Source organism: Girardinichthys multiradiatus, chromosome 6 (assembly GCF_021462225.1).
Source record: "Girardinichthys multiradiatus isolate DD_20200921_A chromosome 6, DD_fGirMul_XY1, whole genome shotgun sequence".
In the NCBI taxonomy this organism is placed as follows: domain Eukaryota; kingdom Metazoa; phylum Chordata; class Actinopteri; order Cyprinodontiformes; family Goodeidae; genus Girardinichthys; species Girardinichthys multiradiatus.
Window position 1 is genome coordinate 36,903,673 of NC_061799.1, and position 20,275 is coordinate 36,923,947.

General features: G+C 38.9%; 1 protein-coding gene across 1 annotated transcript; it reads right to left on the bottom strand.

Annotated features, from left to right (window-relative positions):
- Window positions 1-501: 501 nt before the first annotated feature.
- LOC124869543 (medium-chain specific acyl-CoA dehydrogenase, mitochondrial-like) lies at window positions 502-2,202 on the bottom strand. Its single transcript, XM_047367453.1, has 3 exons — window positions 2,045-2,202; window positions 1,691-1,939; window positions 502-1,617 (listed from the first exon to the last, which is right to left on the bottom strand). The coding sequence occupies exons 2-3, from the start codon at window positions 1,907-1,909 to the stop codon at window positions 1,546-1,548; spliced, it is 291 nt and encodes a 96-aa protein (XP_047223409.1). The 5' UTR covers window positions 1,910-1,939; window positions 2,045-2,202; the 3' UTR covers window positions 502-1,545.
- Window positions 2,203-20,275: the final 18,073 nt, after the last annotated feature.

Genomic DNA, 20,275 nt, shown 5'->3' on the forward strand with positions numbered 1-20,275 from the left:
ATTCCTTGTTTATGGGCACAAACCTGCCAATAAAGATGATTCTGATTATAGCTCTTTCATTTCATTGTGTTCTTTATTGCCTGCAAGTAAAATAGTAAGTAGTTATTGATATTTTGTTCAAATAAATAAAATCATTCTCCTCTCTGGGCACCACACCTACATTTAATTGATGCTCCAGCAGTTATATTTTAATTATTGTTTCCTGGCTGCATTTTTAGGTCTTCCTTTCTGATCACACGTTTCTATGTTGTCCTGTAAGCACACCTTGTATAGTTGTTTCACAGGGAGCTATAGGGACAGACAAGCTCAAATAACTGATCTCCTTTATGCCCCTTAAATAAATCCAATAAATGTAAAACTATCTGCAGTCAGATCAGATCAAATCCAGGAGCATTTCTTCTATTTTGACTTGCAAAGCTGATGGAGTTTTTCCTTTTGTTCCGGCAAGTTCACATTGGAAAACAAATATGTAAGCAAAAAACAGGGTTTCACAAATAAATGCTCATTTTACTTTCAATATTTATTTTGTATATACACAATGGCCATTTTCATACTAATAATTGTGATCAATTAGACAAAATGAGCCGATAGAGGAAAACAGTCGAAAATACAATGTGCTTAAAATGAAATTAACTTTTCTTGATTTCCATATTAAATCATATCAACCTCCTAAATAATGAATTTAGTTTTAGTTTAAAGAATTAAGTGTATTAAAGTTTAACAAAAACATTCTCTATCAAAGACATTAGAGGAAACAGTGAACACTTTTCTTAAATTGATCAAATCTCTTAAAAATAAAAACACTCATTTCATAAATATAAAAGAACCAGAAACCCATCAGAACCTCTGAGCACAAGTATAATAGTTTAATGAGTTGATGGCATTCAGGTTTCTGAAGAAACTCTTACAGTCCAACATGACTGAAGTCTTACTGTAAAACAGTTTTAATCTCATTTTGAATGCAAAACGGGCAGAATATAAAGATATAAACAGCATTTAGACATCATGCACTTCTAAACATCTTTCTACACATTCTGTTCAAGTTTAAAGTTATTTTACAAATTTGATCTTTTAGAGATGTGAACAAAGTCAGTGAGATGTTTGAGGCAGAATAAGGCAAAATAATTGGCAAGACCATCATCTTAAAGAGTCACTGAAATTTAACTGTAGAATAACTTTAGTTTAAGTTTACAGACAATCATTGATTATTGCTTAAAATGTATTTCTGAAGCTATAATAAAAGACAAGCAGTCTAAACAGTTCACAAGAGAAATGATGCTCCTTACAGTGAAACGTTTTCATTTGGGCACAGAAACTATTCATGTCGTGTTGAGCTGATAAAAGTTTTATTATATGATCTGAATCAAACCATAAGAATCATGACCTCGTCATTCAGATCATCAATCTGAACCACCTGTTAAGGCAGAAAACATTGGAGCTGCATCCTGAATAAGCGGCCCGATCTATTTTTACAGAACCTTTATGTACAAGAGCTACAGAAGTTAACAGTAAATTACTGTAAATGAGGACGGATCAGGGAACGGTTCATTTCTTGAACTTTCCCAGATGTTCTCTGGCAATAATGAGCCTTTGGATTTGAGCTGTTCCTTCGTAGATCTACAAAGAAAAAATACAGATTTAGAAAGTCTGCATGTTTGACGACCAAAAGTAAATAAAATATGTTCCTCACCTGGTAGATCTTTGCGTCCCTCATCAGCTTCTCCACCGGGTACTCGCTGTTGAAGCCGTTGCCTCCAAAGACCTGAACGGCGTCAGTAGCCACCTGATTGGCGATGTCTCCGGCGAAGGCCTTGGCAATGGAGGCGTAGTAGGTGTTCCTGCGGCCTTGATCCACTTCCCAAGCTGATCGCTGGTACGCCATCCTAGCCAGCTCCACCTTCATTGCCATCTCGGCCAAGAGGAACGACACGGCCTGGTGCTGTCAAAAACAGTTCGTAGATACTGTAATCGTCATGTTCAGCCATAACTTTTCTTCTCTCAGAGTCTAAACTAAATAAATTCTGTCATGGATGTTCAATCAAACCTCAGCAATAACTTTGCCAAAGGTCTTCCTCTCCAGGGCGTAGTTTGTGGCTTCATCGAGAGCCCTCTGTGCCAGGCCTGTTGCTCCTGCTGCCACCTGGAAAAATTCATCACATTAGTTACTGCAAAAGCAATCCATTAAAAGATGGAATCTGGGAGACACGAAACAGGAAAACACTCTCTGAAATACACTGATCACTCAAATGTTGTATATACCAGACATTTACTCATCAGGATTAATGGGACTGTTACGCATTTTGTTTAGATCCTGAACAAGTAAAGAAGGGCTTGAGCCAATAAAAAAACAGCTCACTGCAGCTATACCTTTTTCTAAATATGCAAATAGAACAAAGAATATCTAAACACTAAAGAGTAGCAGAGTAGGTGGTGTCCGAACCCAGAATTTAGGCAGTGGTCAGGAAAACATTTGCTGCATTTAACCTTTTTTTCACATTGTGTCAAAGTACAAAGAGTTGATGGAAAGCTGAATGGAGCTAAATTCAGAACAATCCTGAAAGAAAAACCGTTAAAGGCTGTAAAAGACTTGAGACAGGGACAGAAGTTCATCTTTCAGCAGGATGACGATCCTAAACATACTGCCAGAGTGACAATGAAATGGTTTATTTTAAAACATATTCAAGTGTAAGAATGGCCCAGTCAAAGTCCAGACATAAACCAAATAAGAATCTGTGGCAAGACTGAACAAAGCAGACGCTGTTTATCCAATCTGATTGAGTTTGAGCTGCTTTGCAAATAATTTTCATCCCTTGATCTGAATTTTAATTGTAAAAAAAATAATAATAATATTGAAAACCATGTTTTACTTTCCTTCCACCTCTAATATGCACATTATTGTGTTAGTCTAACAAACTTTGAGTTTATAATTTAACAAAATGTTGAAGCAGAAGAAAAGCTTTGCAATCTAATAAATATGCAAATATACGCCCTCAAACCAAGAAACAGTAATCACATTTACCAGTATCCTGCTTTTGAATTTTAAAAAGTGTATAATTAAGTCCTGTATGCCCAAATCTCAACCTTGTTATCACTCTTTCCTCCTTTCTATTTCGTCTTCCATTTCTTCTTTCTCCTACTATCTTCTGAATTTTATAAAACCATTTTCCTGTTTTTCCTTCATCCCACCTTTTTTGCCATTTTTCCATCAGCTTTCCTTGAACAATACTCTTTCCCTCAGATTTACTTGTTTTAACTATAAAACTAATAGGATTTTGAATTATTCTCTTTGCTATTTTATCTGCCCTCTCGTTTCCTTCTACTCCAATATGTGCTGGAATCCACACAAATATAACTATCAAGCCCATTTTTTGTATTCTGTATAATGTATGAAATATTTCTAATAAAATGTCCATCCTACTATCTGATTGATTATATTTTAAACTTAATAATGCAGAGCTTGAATCTGAGCAAATGACTGTTTTTAATGGTTTTGTCTTCTACCCATTGTAAAGCTAATAATATAGCCAATATTTCTCCTGTGTTTACTGATAAGCCGTCTGTAATTCATTTTCCTATTTTTAGATTGAATTCTGGTACTACAAAAGCTATTCCTACTTTTCCATTTATTTTTGATGCATCTGTATATATTTGAATATATCTATAATAATTATTTAAATGTATCTGTACTGAATAACTATCTACGATGTAAGATTTATCTTGCTTCTTTTCCATTATTGACATATCTACTGTTGCTTCTGGTAGAATCCATGGTGGTATAATTGATATTGGTGATGTTTGACTAATTTCTAAATCAATCATTTTAAATTATTTTACTTTATTTTCAATTGTCCATCCAAAACTCTTCATTTCTTTCTTTTCTTTTTCCCAACATGGATTTAAAATTTCCCAAATTGGATGATCCAAGTTATTACCTTGTAAATTTAACCAATAATTTATTTATAGTTTTATTCTTCTTAACTCTAACGGCATTTCTCCCATTTCTATTTCTATTGCTGCTGTTGGTGTAGTTTTAAATGCTCCAGTACATAATCTTAATGCCTGATGTTGGATAATGTCTAATTTAACCAGATGTGTTTTAGCTGCTGAACCGTAAACTATACAACCAAAGTCTATGTTAGATCTTATCATTCCTGTGCAAATCTGTTTTAGTGATTTCCTATCTGCTCCCCAGTCACTGCCAGCCAAGCATCTCATAATATTTAAAATTGTTTTACATTTATCAACAACGTTTTGAATATGTATATTCCATTTTAGTTTTTCATCAAACCATAATCCTAAAAAATTTTATACACTTTACTTGCTCTAATTCTTGGTTATATAATTTTAATTTTATTTCCTTGTTTATTTTTTTCTGATTAAATATCATTACTTTGGTTTTTTCAACTGAAAACTTAAATCCCCATTGTAACGCTCATTTCTCTATTTCAATAATAACCTCTTGTAATTTCTTTACAATGAAATCTAAATTTTTTCCTCTTTTCCAAACAGCTCCATCGTCTGCAAAAAGTGAACATCCCATTACTTTTCCAATATCTTTAAAAACATAATTTATCATAATTGAAAACAATAACGGACTTATAATACTCCCCTGTGGAGTTCCATTTCTACTATGTATTTACCTGAGATCACTTCCCCAATTCTAACTTGTATTTTCCTATTTGTTAAAAAGTCTTTAATCCATTTAAATATTTTCCCTTTAATGCCCAGCTTTTGTAATTTAATTAATAATCCTTCCACCCACATCATATCATATGCTTTTTCTATATCAAAAAATACTGCCACTACACTTTCTTTATTTACCTGTGCTCTTCTAATTTCATGCTCTAAGCATAGCATTGGATCATTAGTACTCCTCCCTTTTCTAAAACCACTTTGATACTTTGACATATATCCTTTATTATTTAAATAATATACTAGTCTACTATTAATCATTTTTTCCATTATTTTACATAGATTTGATGTTAAGGCTATTGGTCTATAATTTCCTGGATTTGATTTATCTTTTCCTGGTTTAGCTATTGGTACTATAATTGATTCCTTCCAGCTCAGTGGTAATTTTCCCTCCTCCCATATTTTATTATATAATTGTAATATTATATCTTTTGATTTTTCACTAAGTTGCCTTATCATTCTGTACCAAATTTGATCTTTACCTGGTGCTGTATTTCATGTCTTCCTAAGTGCATAATTTAATTCGGCTTTTGTAAATTCAACATTTAACAAATTATTTGTTTCTTCAACATTCTGTAATACATCTTTATATATAAGTTTTGTATTTTCTCTTCCTTTTCTTCCCTCTTCACTAATATTATTTGAACTGTTAATTTTACCTAATATTCTTGCCAATATTTCAACTTTATCTTCATCTTTTACTATATTTATATTATTTATTTTTAATATAAGATATTCAAACTCTCTCTTTATGCCATTCATTCTTTTAATTATTTTCCAAATATTTTCTATTTTTGTTTCTTTCCCTATTGTGCTACAGAAATTTCTCCAATATTCTCTTTTTACCTTCTTAATAGTTCTCCTTACTATTGCTTGCTTTCTTTTATAATCAATTAAATTTTTATAAATTGGATTTCCTTTTAGTAGCTTAAATGCTTTATTTATTAACTTTATTGCTTCTTTACATTCATTTGTCCTCTATGGTACCATTTTCTTATTACTTTTACACCCTACTTTCTTTATAAAATTATCTGCTGCTTCCATGATTATCTTACACATTTTTAAATTTACATCATTTATATCCATTCTCATATCTACTTTCCCTAAGTTTATTTGACTCAAGTATCTAAATTTAGTCCAGTCTGCCTTATTAAAATTTAGTTTTTTATTGACATTTATCTTCTTATTATTTAAAGTTAATCCTACTCTTATTGTAATGGGATAATGATCACTACCTATTGTTGATTTTTTATCAATGCCCCACTCACAACTACCAGCTAAACCATTTGAAACCATTGTTAAATCAATAACTGATTCCATCCCTGTTCTTACATTAATTCTTGTTCCCCTCCCATCATTAATACATACTAGATTTTTTATTTCCATTAATTCTACTATAACTTGTCCATTTTTATCATTACAATTACCCCACAATGTACTATTTGCATTAAAATCTCCACACCAAATTACTTTCCCTTCCAAATATTCATTTAACTCCATTATTTCAATTGACAATGTTTTACATGGATTATAAAAATTTATTATTTTAAATTTACCTTCTTGTTCCCATATCTCAATTACTATATATTCAAGTTCTTTCCCTAATACCTGATATTGTATCCCTTGCTTAATAAATATTCCACATCCTCCTCTACTTCTCTCCTGTCGATCTCTTCTTACATTATCATATCCTTTTATCACAAAATCCAATGTTGTTTTTAACCATGTTTCCTGAACACAAATAATTTCTGGTTGTTCTTCAAGACTATCGATATAACCTTTAAGTTCTTGTCCGTTAGCGATTAAACTTCTTGCATTCCATCCCTTAATTTTATCAAGATCTTCATCTAGAGGGATCCCATAAATCACTCCTCTAATTTTTTTATTTTCTCCCATGATTTTTTTCTCCAACACTATTTTTGCAGATATTATCCACCTTTAAAGCCTTATTCTTTTATTCTTCATTTTTACAAACTACCATTAAGTTTCCATCTCTCAAAATCTTTACAATTTCAACATATCCAATTTTCTTTTTTATCTCTCTTGACACCACAATGGGGCTGATGTTATCCTGTTCTTCCTCGTTCTTAAGTTTTAATATTATTTTAAATTCCTCCCTCATAACTTTCCTCCTAACTATCCTTTCTTCTTCTGAACTGCTTCCTTCCAATTCTCGTTTACTACCTTGAATATCACCAATTCCCTTTCCTTCATCTATTTTATTTCTTCCACGTCCTTTCCGTCTTCCTCTCCCCACTGGCGTCCACCCTTCAAAATCTATGTCTTCCTCATTTCCCGTCTCCATTTCCAACCGAACCATTCACATACCAGTTTACGCCCAAATCAGAATCAGAATCAGAATCAGAAAAGCTTTATTGCCAAGTACGTTTTTGGACATACAAGGAATTTGTTTTGGCGTAGTCGGTGCAATACAGTACAAATTAAACAGTACAAACATATCTACAATATAATATAAATATAAGTGCACAGTTTTAAGTGAGTGAGAGTAAATATAGAGCAGTATAAGATGCAAGAGCAATACAACAGTGCAGGTGATCATTGTGCAAGTAAAGCAGTGCAAGTAAGCAGGAGTCCAAGCTGAGCGTTAATGTAACGCATAGAGTTACAGGTTACAGGTGTCCTGTCAGCAAAAAAAGGGGGGGTGTGGGGGAAAGGGAGAGTGTCAGGGTGGTTTCCGGGCTTTGTTAACCAGGCTGGTGGCAGATGGGAAAAAACTGTTCTTGTGGCGTGAGGTTTTGGTCCGGATGGACCGCAGCCTCCTGCCAGAGGGGAGAGTCTCAAAGAGTCTGTGACCGGGGTGGGAGGGATCAGCCAGAATCTTCCCGGCCCGCTTCAGGGTCCTGGAGGTGTACAGTTCCTGGAGCGACAGTAGACTGCAGCCAATCACCTTCTCAGCAGACCGAATGACACGCTGCAGCCTGCCCTTATCCTTGGCTGTAGCAGCGGCGTACCAGATGGTGATGGAGGAGGTGAGGATGGACTCAATGATGGCTGTGTAGAAGTGCACCATCATAGTCTTTGGCAGGTTGAATTTCTTCAGCTGCCGCAGGAAGAACATCCTCTGCTGGGCTTTCTTGATGAGGGAGCTGATGTTTGGCTCCCACTTGAGATCCTGGGAGATGATGGTTCCCAGGAAGCGGAAAGATTCCACAGTGTCAATTGTGGAGTCACAGAGGGTGATGGGGGCAGGTGGGGCTGGGTTCTGCCTGAAGTTCACAACCATCTCCACTGTCTTTAGAGCGTTGAGCTCAAGGTTGTTCTGGCTGCACCAGTCCAACAGATGGTCCACCTCCCATCTGTATGCGGACTCGTCACCATCAGAGATGAGTCCGATCAGGGTGGTGTCGTCCGCAAACTTCAGAAGCTTGACAGACTGGTGACTGGAGGTGCAGCTGTTGGTGTACAGGGAGAAGAGCAGAGGAGAGAGAACACAGCCTTGGGGGGAACCGGTGCTGATGGTCAGGGAGTCAGAGACGTGCTTCCCCAGCCTCACGCGCTGCTTCCTGTCAGACAGGAAGTCAGTGATCCACCTGCAGGTGGAGTCGGGCACACTCAGCTGGGAGAGCTTCTCCTGTAGCAGAACTGGGACGATGGTGTTGAAGGCAGAGCTGAAATCCACAAACAGGATCCTGGCGTAGGTTCCTGTGGAGTCCAGGTGCCGGACTCCACAGGCACAGCACCGATATATTTCTATGTTTTGTTTTTCCCGCAACGCACCAAAACTGTTTTTCTTCGACGTAGTCACCCATCCTTCTCACCAGCCTCGAAGCCCTCCTGAGCTGGTATCCTGTTCAGGTCAATACCCGAAGTTCTGCTCTACTTCCCATACCCAAACTACTTTTCAAAGTGAACTCCTTTACCCCTATTTCCTTCAACCTCTCCCCCAAAATCTCCCTATATGCACTGTAACCTCCACACCTTAAAAACACATGTTCAACTGTCTCTTCTTCCTGGCAACCTTCTTGTCTCCCTGTCCCATGTTTCCCTATTATGTATAGTGTAGTATTTAGTGAGCAATGTCCTATCCTTATTATTGTAATAACATATTCTTCTTTTCTTTACCCTCCCTGCACTCTGGACTCTACTATCCTACTGTGAATGTTATACAGATGTCTTCCCTTCTTTCCATTATCCCACTCTCTTTGCCACTCCTGATTGCCAAATCATGCTATTTACCTCAGATTTACTCAATTTAACCCTTATTTCAACTGTACTTTTGTTTAGAGCTTCTTTAGCCAGTTTGTCCACTTTTTTATTCCGATTGATCCCCACATGTGCTGGCACCCACAGTAACTGAACTAGACCCCCCCCCACTGATGAATTCTGAGAATAGCAACAAGGTTATCACAGAGAATATCCTGTCTGCTGTTTGAATGAAATGATCTAATACTTGAGAGGACAGAGGTTGAGTCCGAGCATATTAACATCTTGTTTAACTTTGCAAGTTCTATCTATCGTAATGCCACCAAGATTGCCACCATCTCCACAGTATAAACCCCCAGCCCATCTGGAGTGCGTCTATTAATCCCAATTCTCCCTGCTGGAACTGACACCCCAAAACTCAGTCCTGTCTCTGGATTTTTGGTTCCATCTGTGAAAATGTTAACATAATCAGAATATTTGCTTTCCACATACAAGATATACTTTTCTTTTCCTTTCTCTCTTCTTATCTACCCCTCCCTGGGCTGCCACCTTACTGTGGTGGAGGGGTTTGAGTGTTCCAATTATCCTTGGAGCTATGTTGTCAGGGGGTTTATGCCCCTGCTAGGGTCAGCCAAGGCAAACAGGTCCTAGGTAAGGGATCAGACAAAGCGCAGCACACAGAACCCTAATGATAATTACCATAGATGGAAACAGTGTTCCCTCGTCCGGATGCGGGTCACCGGGGCCCCACTGTGGAGCCAGGCGTGGAGGTGGGGCATGCTGGAGAGTGCCTGGTGGCCGGGCTCTTACCCATGGTGCCCATCCAGGCACATCCCGAAGAGGAAATGTGGGTCTCCCTTCCGATGGGCTCACCACCCATGGGAGGGGCCAAAGGAGTCAGGTACAATGTGGTATGTATGGCGGCCGAAGGCGGAGACCTTGGCGGTCTGATCCTCAGCTGCAGAAGCTGGCTCTTGGGACGTGGAATGTCACCTCTATGGTGGGGAAGTACCCTTAGTTGGTGCGCAAGGCAGGGAAGTTCTGGCTAGAAATAGTCGGGCTCACCTCGACGCACGGCTCTGGCTCTGGAACCAGTCTCCTTGAGAGGGGTTGGACACTTTTCCACTCTAGAGTTGCCCTTGGTGAGAGGCGCCGGGCTGGGGTGGGCATTCTTGTTGCCCCCCATCTTAGCACCTGTACGTTGGGGTTCACCCCATTGAACGAGAGGGTAGCTTCCCTCCGCCTATGGGTGGGGGAACGGGTTCTGACTGTTGTTTGTGCCAAACGGTAGTTCATACTATCCACCCTTTTTGGAGTCCTTGGAGGGGGTGTTGAAGAGCGCCCCTCCGGGGGACTCCCTTGTTCTGCTGGGGGACTTCAATGTTCACGTTGGCGATAACAGTGAGACCTGGAGGGGTGTGGTTGAGAGGAATGGCCCTCCCATTCTGAACTTGAGTGGTTTGTTATTGGACTTCTGTGCTTGTCATGGATAACTTACACCATGTTCAAGCATAAGGGTGTCCATATGTGCTCTTGGCACCAGGACACCCTAGGCCACAGTTCAATGATCGACTTTGTTGTCATGTCATCTGATCTGTGGCCGCATGTCTTGGACACTCGGGTGAAGAGGTGAGCGGAGCTTTCCACTGACCACTACCTGATGGTGAGCTGGCTCCGATGGTGGGGGAGGATGCCGGTCAGACCTGGTACACCCAAATGAATCTTGAGGGTCTGCTGGGAGTCTGCTGAGGTCACCGAGGTGATTACAAAGCTCCTCAGTGGTAAGGCCCCAGGGGGTGGAAGACATTCGCCCAGAGTTCCTTAAGGCTCTGGATGTTGTAGGGTTGTGTTGGTTAACGCAACTCTGCAGCATCGCGTGGATATCAGGGGCAGTTCCACTGTATTGGCAGACCGGGTGGTGGTTCCCCTTTTCAAAAAGGGGGACCATAGAGTGTGTCCCAACTATAGGGGAGTCACACTCTTAAGCTTCCCTGGTAAGGCCTATTCAGGGGATCTGGAGAGGAGGGTCCATCGGATAGTCGAACCTCGGATTCAGGGAGAGCAGTGTGGTTTTCGTCCTGGCCATGGAACACTGGACCAGCTCTACACCCTCAGCAGGGTCCTGGAAGGTGCATGGGAGTTCGCCCAACCAGTCTACATGTGCTTTGTGGACTTGGAGAAGGCGTTCAACCGTGTCCCTGAGGGAATCCTGTGGGGGGTACTCCAGGAGTATGAGGTACCAGGCCCTATTGATTCGGGCTGTTGGGTCCCTGTACGACCAGTGTCAGAGCTTGGTCCGCATTGCCGGAATCAGTAAGTCAGACTCGTTTCCGGTGAGGGTTGGACTCCGCCAAGGTTGCCCTTTGTCACCGATTCTGTTTATAACTTTTATGGACAGAATTTCTAGGCGTAACCAAGGTGTTGAGGGGATCCATTCTGCTTTTTGTGGATGATGTGGTCCTATTGGCTTCATCAGCTTGTGATCTACAGCTCTCACTGGAGCAGTTTGCAGCCGAGTGTGAAGCGGCCGGGATGAAAATCAGTGCCTCCAAGTCTGAGGCCATGGTCTTGAGCCGGAAAAGTGCCTTCTCCAGGTCGGGGGGAGGTCCCGCCTCAAGTGGAAGAGTCAAAGTATCTTGGGGTCTTGTTCACGAATGAGGGAAAAATGGAGCGGGAGATCGATAGACGGATTGGTGCTGCGTCAGCTGTGATGTGGGCGCTGTACCGGTCTGTCGTGGTGAAGAGAGAGCTGAGTCAAAAAGCGAAGCTCTCGATTTACCGGTCAATCTACGTTTCTACCCTCATCTATGGTCATGAGCTTTGGGTAATGTCCGAAAGAACGAGATCAGGGATACAAGCGGCCGAAATGAGTTTCCTCCGCAGGGTGTCTGGGCAGGGACTATGTTTCTCGGCTGGCACTTTGGGATTCCCCCGGACGAGCTGGCCTAAGTGGCTGGGGAGAGGGACTTCTGGGTCTCTCTGCTTAGGCTGCTGCCCCTGCGACCCAACCCCGGATAAGCGGAAGACAATGATGGATGGATTGATCTTCTTGTCTAAGAGGTACCAATCAACCAAAAGGCATATCAATAACCAGGGGGGCACATCTGGGTACACGACCACAGGACAAATCTGTAGACCATCTATTTCACATTCCTTAGCCAATTGGTTCCCCACCTTTCCAAAGTGATCCATCTGGCACTTTCCATACTCCCAGCAATATTCAAGCACTTGTTTAGAAGGGTGAGATTTGCCATGACTGTTGAGATGAACCCAGTAGTTTGCCATGATCTGTTTTCTCCTCATCTTTAATGGCATTTCTCCAATCTCCACCTACAAAGCATTCACTGGGGAAGTTTTAAAATCACCACAACACATTCTCAACGCCTGTTCTTGGATCAGATCTAGTTTTTTTTTAGATAAAAGCAGCTGCTGTAAAATAGGCTAAACACCCATAATCTAATACTGACTTAATCATAACTTGGTATATTCTCTTTAGGGCTAAGCAACTTGCTCCCCACTCCCTTCCTGCTAAACACACCATGACATTTATTATTGTTTTGCATTTTCCCTCAATCCTGTCAATATGATCTCTCCATGTAAAGCGTGCATGAAATATCACACCCGAATACTTGAAAGATCCAACAATCTCCACTTCCTCTCCATATAACTGTAGTTTGAAGTTTTCATTCAAATTCCACCGTGTAAAAAAGACTGAAACTGACTCAACTGAAAACCTAAGCCCCCAGTCATTCCTCTATTCAACCACATCATTTATAGCTTCTTGGACCTTATTTAATATATGTACAATGTTTCACCCTCTCTTCCATAGTACAACGTCATCTGCAAAAAGAGACCAACCTCCTGGAACAGAAAAAAAGTCATCAATCATGCTGGACAAAGCTGAATTGATTCGAACCTGAATCTTGGGATTAATGGCGGTTGACAAACCAGCTAATAAGGTGCATTAACGCCACCTACTGGATTGGACTGTGGACAGATTGATGGGGAGAAACAGAGAAATTGATTATTATTTATTAAGTTCGCATTATTTGTCTATATATGCGTCTCTCCAACTACCTTCCAAAAAAGACTTCTGTTTAACCGAGGCGTTTCCTTTCATTTTCTTCACCTGCTGAGATTTCTAATGCCATTTGCTTTAGATCAGGGGTGTCCAAAGTGCAGCCCGGGGAACGTTTTGTGGTCTTCGGAATGATTTTGTGCGGCTCTGGACCACAATTCAGCACTTGTACAAATCTGGTTTACAAGCCCAAGTGGTTAATGCAGATCCACATTTTTTTTGTTAGGGAGAAAACTTAACTGAGATCACACCTTTCCAAAATCAGGGAGATAAATTTAAATCTTCCTAAAATGAAAGCACAAACTACTAATCTTTTATTAACCACAGTTTTTGCTTTTAAGACCATAAACATCCAGTGACGTTTACTCAAAAGCTAAATTGGGTGCACCCATCTATTAAGCTTGGCTAAATAAGGCAAGAGTTTTTGAAGAAAGAGTGACCTCATATCCTGTTCTTTGCACTGAGAATACACACAGAAAAATTTGCCAAATTGTCAATTTTTTAATTAAAATTTATTAAAATACCGTATTTTCCGCACTATAAGGCGCACCAGATTATAAGGCGCACCTTCAATGAATGGCCTATTTTAGAACTTTTTTCATATATAGGGCGCACCGGATTATAAGGCGCATAGAATAGAAGCTACTGCAGTCAAACGTTTGACTGGGGTTGCGTTATGCATCCACTAGATGGAGCTGTGCTAAAGAGAATGTCAACAAAACAGTCAGATAAGTCAGTCAGTCCAACTTTATTAATACACTACAAACCAGCGTTCTGATAACTCCATTCACTCTCATGGTAAGGTCTCCTCTACATAGAATTCTATTGAATAGAGCCAACCGCACGTTAGGAATGCATTGGAGTCTATGAAGTTGAAGTTGAAATCAAACGTTAGTTAAAACGTGAAAGGGAACTTTTCCCTGATTCAGTAAACACGTAAAAGAAACAGTTTGATGCACTAAATCAAACGTTAGTACATTCACAATATAGTAGCGTTAACTGTTGAATTCTCTCGCTGCTGCTCTATTCCCATGTTCGACTGCGTAGCTGACAGCCTTGAGTTTGAACTCAGCATCGTAAGCGTGTCTCTTGAAAGGTGCAATTTTGGGGTTGTTATACACACACAAGTGGTGTTGGACTAGGAGTAAGCACAGTACAGGTGTTTACCGCTATTACTTCGGCGACGCCCCTGACTACGGTAGCCGTAATGCTGCAAGCGGTGCGGCTTTGTAGTTTACCAGTTGTACTGAAACATTTTGACAGAGCGCCGTGTACAACCAGTATGGATCAACCAATTAACCAATTGATCCATATATAAGGCGCTCCGGATTACAAGGCGCACTGTCATTTTTTGAAAAAATTAAAGGTTTTTAAGTGCACCTTATAGTGCGGAAAATACGGTACTCAGCATAGTGCCACTTTTTGAACATACTGTATGTCTAAAGAGACACAGATCTCTCATTACTTGATAAAAAAAAATACCTGAAACAAATAAGTTTGCAAGTAGGCAATGCATATTTTCAGATGTCATATAATTTCCAGAAAAATAACATTTTGCCACTGAAATAAGAAGTCAAAAGAAAAACAAAACACCTCAGGGTAGCATTATTTATTTATTTGTGGATGGTGAACATGCAAACTCCATGCAGAAAGACCCCTGGCCGAGAATCGAACCCAGGATCTTCTTGCTGCAAGGCAACATTGCTACCAACTGCACCACCTAAAAAAGAAAACGGAGATATGGTTTTTTCTCCATTTTAAAGGCTATTTGCAAGGCTACAAGGTTATTTGAAGTAATTATATAATAGATCAGGTGGAATTAACAATTAGCTGCTGATCTGAATGTGACTAAAGTAACTAAACAACATCCAGTCAACTCCCTAAAAATGAAGCTGAATAACATCAGTGATGCAGTTCCTAGAACGAAAACCATTTAGGTGAGATAATTTTAACAGTTACTCTTTAATTCATTAAGTGGATGAAAATATGATATACGCAAAAATATCAATTTATAATATTTAAATGATAGAATAAGATTACCTCCAGCAGATTGATATCTGGTGTCTTTATGTTAGACACAAACTTATAGCAACTTTAAATATTTGACATTTTAAAGAATTTAGTTACAAACATAATCACATTTTTCTGTTTTTGACCAACTTCAAACAACTGAAGATTGGAAATTAGTGAGATTAAACTCATTAAGAAAAAAATATGAACCCTCTCTCAGTTTGAGGGGTTTTATTTATCAGGATTAAAACTGACCTACTTTTCTCCAGGTTCCAAATTTATTAATAACTTCCAGTGCAGAAAAACACATACAACTGATTCCACACTGTCCTTAGTTACTGATGAAAAATAAAGATTAAATGGAAAAGCATTTACCAAACTAGATCCTAAGATTCAAAGCTTGGAGAACACCATTAGCAATCTCTAACATTGTTGAGGAATGTTGTCCCACAATCAACATTTGCCAAGATCCACTAAAGACCCCAGCTTTTCAATGGTGTTGAGGTTTGGTTGACTGGGTACTTAGTTTTTCCATTTTGGCATCATCGTTGTTGATTAAACAATCACAGCACGGGATCTGTAGAGTGTTTCTCCATTTTTAAGATTAGATTCAATTAATTTTAGAAGCCATATTTTGCCCTTAAATGTACATTTCTAGAAATCAAAGAGGGTGTACTTTCTTTTTACAATTATGATAAAATATTTGTTCAGCACTTTCTGTTGAAATGGAAAATTCTGACTTTCTAGAAAGTTTTTTAAATAAGTTTGTGATTTTTAATAGCATAAGAACAAATGTGAAGATCTGCTGAATAATTTAGAGAATAAATGTTGGAAATGCTATTTCTGGTGCCAAACAGTTTGAGGTGATTATCTGAGTAACATACTAGGTCCACTTTGGTACATTTGGGTCCAAAACAGTTAAGACTATAATTGGTATTAGTACCTACGGGCATAACATGCTATTATGAGTAACTTTGCCTCTTTGTTTTCAAGGCGTGTTGTGTTTTCCGTATTGACTTCAAATGTGAGTGATATGAAGTACCAAATCACGGTGCGTCTTTGTGATGCACACACCAGTCAGAGCCATTTTAAAGACAGCTGTTAGTGTGATCCTTAAAGAGCAGCTGGCTACAGGACTGTCCGACTCTTTTATAAGACTGATGCACACTTAAAGTTTACCTCTGTTACATCGTTTTTTCCTTGGTGCTCATTTCCCTTTTCTGCAGGCAAAGCTAGTATAAAACTTTATCTTTAAGGCTGTTTCACATAGGATCAATTAAAAAGCACTGCAATTCTCATTTATTTAATGGCTGTAGTAAAATTAATTAACTAAATAATAATTAAGTGGCAATTAACCCAACTTTGTTTTTTTAGGTTCAGGCTACAGGATTAATGATAATCTTAAAACAATATTTGATGGGACTTTAGGTTAACAGGACTTTTTGGTGAACAGAAGCATGGGATTGCATGCTCAGTATGAGGGATTGCTGCAAAGTCAACGCCAGTGACTGTCCACTGTCTCTACTTGCTCATCCAGGAGGAGTGAATGCTGCAAGTCACTGACTGGATGCAATCTGCTGGGTTTCCTTAGAAAGAAAAACTTGTTATCCAATTTGAATAAATAACTAACTCTGACTGCACTGTTCAATGGTTAGGATTAATTGGAATGTATGAACCTGACTGTTGTGAAGTGCCTTGAGACAACATGTGTTGTGAATTGGCGCTATATAAATAAAACTGAATTGAATTGAATTGAATTTGGCTTGGCTCACTGAGATATTTTTGAAAGAAAACTAAAAGATGACTGAAACAACTATTACACTACTCCAGACACCTTAATAGAAATTGAAAAAAAAACGGCTTGTTTCTAAAAATGAGAAACTTAGATAGCTATAATTTAAAATGGCTGCGTAAACCAATACACCTATCACCACAAGTAACATTGTTGCTAGTAGTACTACTACTACTCTGAACAGAGTTATAACATCAATATATTCACCCAGAGCCATATTTATTATTTTAAGCAGTACTATAATTTCTGTTCAGGTCATTCTGGTGTCAGCTTATGTTCTGAATGGAGACAATCTTGCTTGATATCATCATTTGTTTTTTACCTTGTACCTCCTATAGTGGATAGAACATACATATCAACAAATCAGGAAACTTCTAAAAGAAATCATAACTGACCTAAACCTAACTGAGATTTAGAGACATTACACACCCCCAGAAAAGAGGATACTCATGATTTTCCAGTACACACAAGAGTGAATACTGGAAAGATTGCTGTCAATGGACTGCTCTCAAAAGATCTGTCAAATAATGTTAGTATGACACCATTTTATTTTCTGACTATATACAGATATTTAATATCTTTTCATCTGCGCCACAATTTAGTTTTTAGACCAAATGCCATCAGTTCCCAGAATGTGAAAATACCTCAGTACTCCATTTCAGACTCATAAGGATCCTCATCCACGTCCATCTTCTCTTCCTGCTCTTCCAACTGGCCAAGACTTGCCAGGTCTACAGGGATGCGATACACCTGAATGTTGATTTCCCCATTCATCCCTGTAAAACACAGACAGATGTAAGGTCAAAGATTTGAGGTGTTAGTATTTCCAACCAGGTTTTCTATTCTGAACTCACCTTGTTCTTGGAGCCGGATTTGAACAGCACCATCAGTCAGACCAATTTCAATGCTCCGGTCTGCATAGACACAAAATAATCAGAACCCAAAGTAAATCTTTTATTTTGACAAGATAAAGCTCAACCAGCTTAGCATTTACAGTTCAATGTGAAACACACTCAGACTTATATATTCGCACCATCCAGATTCCACCGTACCCTTGCTAAATCTTTACTTATGTGTGTGTTGCTTACCCCTGCAGAGGTTTTTTTGTACTGTTTCAGACTGTATTCTGCTAAGAAAAAAGTCTGAAATAGGAATTTCTTTCCTCCTACCACTTACCTAGCAGCCTGTAAGATTTTTTTCACCCTTTTTCTTTGTGTGAAATGACTTTGGAAACATTGGACTCGAACCCAAGTTTAATTCGATGCATGTTTTTGACTGATACAAATATCCAGGGAAAAATACTTATTCAGCAATTTATAAAATAATTTATTCTTTTTGCAAAATAAAATTGCTAGACAAAAACAAATATCCTTCTAAAATAAATAAACCACTATTGAAAAGACCTCGGTCCTGCTTAACTTAAAACAATATAAAAAAGCATAACAGTATAATGCAAAACATTTTCGTAATAGTGCATTTAGTGCAAACAAAAAGTCTGTAGAAAAGTTGTAAACATAAACACTTGTGCCTTAAAGGCCATGACTGTACAGGTGTAGTGAAAAAAATATTGAACTAGTGAACTAAAAACTGCAGTGCTGAATTATGTGGAAACAACCTATTTTTTCCATTTATATTTCATTTGAGCTCTTGCTGCTGCAAGGAGTTGTTTGCTTTTCAGGACTACCGAGTAAAACTCTGAGCAGGACATTTCATTAATTAGACTGACAATTAGCTCACTTCTCATTAATTCAGTAGAACATTTGTTCCTCACATCAGTCCACCTATTTTTCATGATGGAGAAAATATTTTCTACAAACCCACTAGAAGAAGGGATGCTGAGGACAAAGGGTACAATAGCCTGGATGTTGGGGATGTCAGCTGCCTGAAGAACTTGCATCCACCTCTCTGCTGTTCCACTGGACTGACACTTCGCCTTTTCCCGAGAGACTGTAGTTAACTTTTCTACAGACTTCTTGTTTGCACTAAATGCACTATTACGAAAATGTTTTGCATTATACTGTTATGCTTTTTTATATTGTTTTAAGTTAAGCAGGACCGAGGTCTTTTCAATAGTGGTTTATTTATTTTAGAAGGATATTTGTTTTTGTCTAGTAATTTTATTTTGCAAAAAGTATAAATTATTTTATAAATAGCTGAATAATTATTTTTCCATGGATATTTGTATCAGTCAAAAACATGCATCGAATTAAACTTGGGTTCGAGTCCAATGTTTCCAAAGTCATTTCACACAAAGAAAAAGGGTGAAAAAAATCACCAGGCCGATAGAGGTGCAGACAGTGGAGTTGGATAGCCCTACCAGGAGGTGTCCCTTATTTATTTATCAAGGAGTTGGCAACCCTACTATCTCCAGCAGTCTATTGACGGGAGGCAGGGTACACCGTGGACAGGCCACAACGCTACAATTGAATTGTTTGTGGCCAAATCTTTCTGGAGAAATGGGGCTTAATGGTGTTTACTTAGTTATCAAATTTAGTAAAATGATGTTAGGGACACATTATTTACTGGATTGAAAACTAAACCTTTCTGGGTAAATATTATTTAGCAGCAAGCACATGTCCTTAGCTGTTAGCACTTAAGCTAACAAAGAAGCTGCTAGCTTAGCACCAGAATCAAACACACACCTTTAAAAATACCGTTAATAAAAGGGTTAAAATGCATAAGCGCGGACGGCGCATTATGATCAATCTTCTGTTTAAAGTCTGCTGACTATCTGCAGCACACGTGCTCAGGTTGTGTTCTTTGTGTGTTTTTAAAGTTAAGACAAACTTTATTAAAGAGTGATTATAAACAGAAGATTGATCATAATGCGCCGTCCGCGCTTATGCATTTTAACCCTTTTATTAACGGTATTTTTAAAGGTGTGTGTTTGATTCTGGTGCTAAGCTAGCAGCTTCTTTGTTAGCTTAAGTGCTAACAGCTAAGGACATGTGCTTGCTGCTAAATAATATTTACCCAGAAAGGTTTAGTTTTCAATCCAAATTTGATAACTAAGTAAACACCATTAAGCCCCATTTATCCAGAAAGATTTGGCTACAAACAATTCAATTGTAGCACTGTGGCCTGTCCACGGTGTACCCTGCCTCCCGTCAATAGACTGCTGGAGATAGGCACCAGCTTCCTCGCAACCCACTATGGAAGAAGCGGTAGAAAATGACTGACTGACTGACTGAATGAATAAATGAAAATAGCAGAACTATGCCAAATGACTAACGTCTCATAAACATCACTAAAAAAAACTCGTATGTTTAAACGGAGTAAAACGAGACTACGCCACGTGGTTTAATAATATAGGCCACAACAAGGCGAGCGGGCTTGCGCCTAGGCTCTCAACAAGTGTTAAGAACAACAGCATGACAGCAAAAGCAAACTCACCTCCAGCGAGGCCAAACAAACTGTCAGACCGGAAAAGAAGTGTCATTGTCTTGTAGTTAATATAAAATGGCTGCTGCATATAGCTAAAGCCTCTGAAAGTGGACTGCACACTTACGTCAGGGTGGAGGGCATCGCCGTGCTGCTCA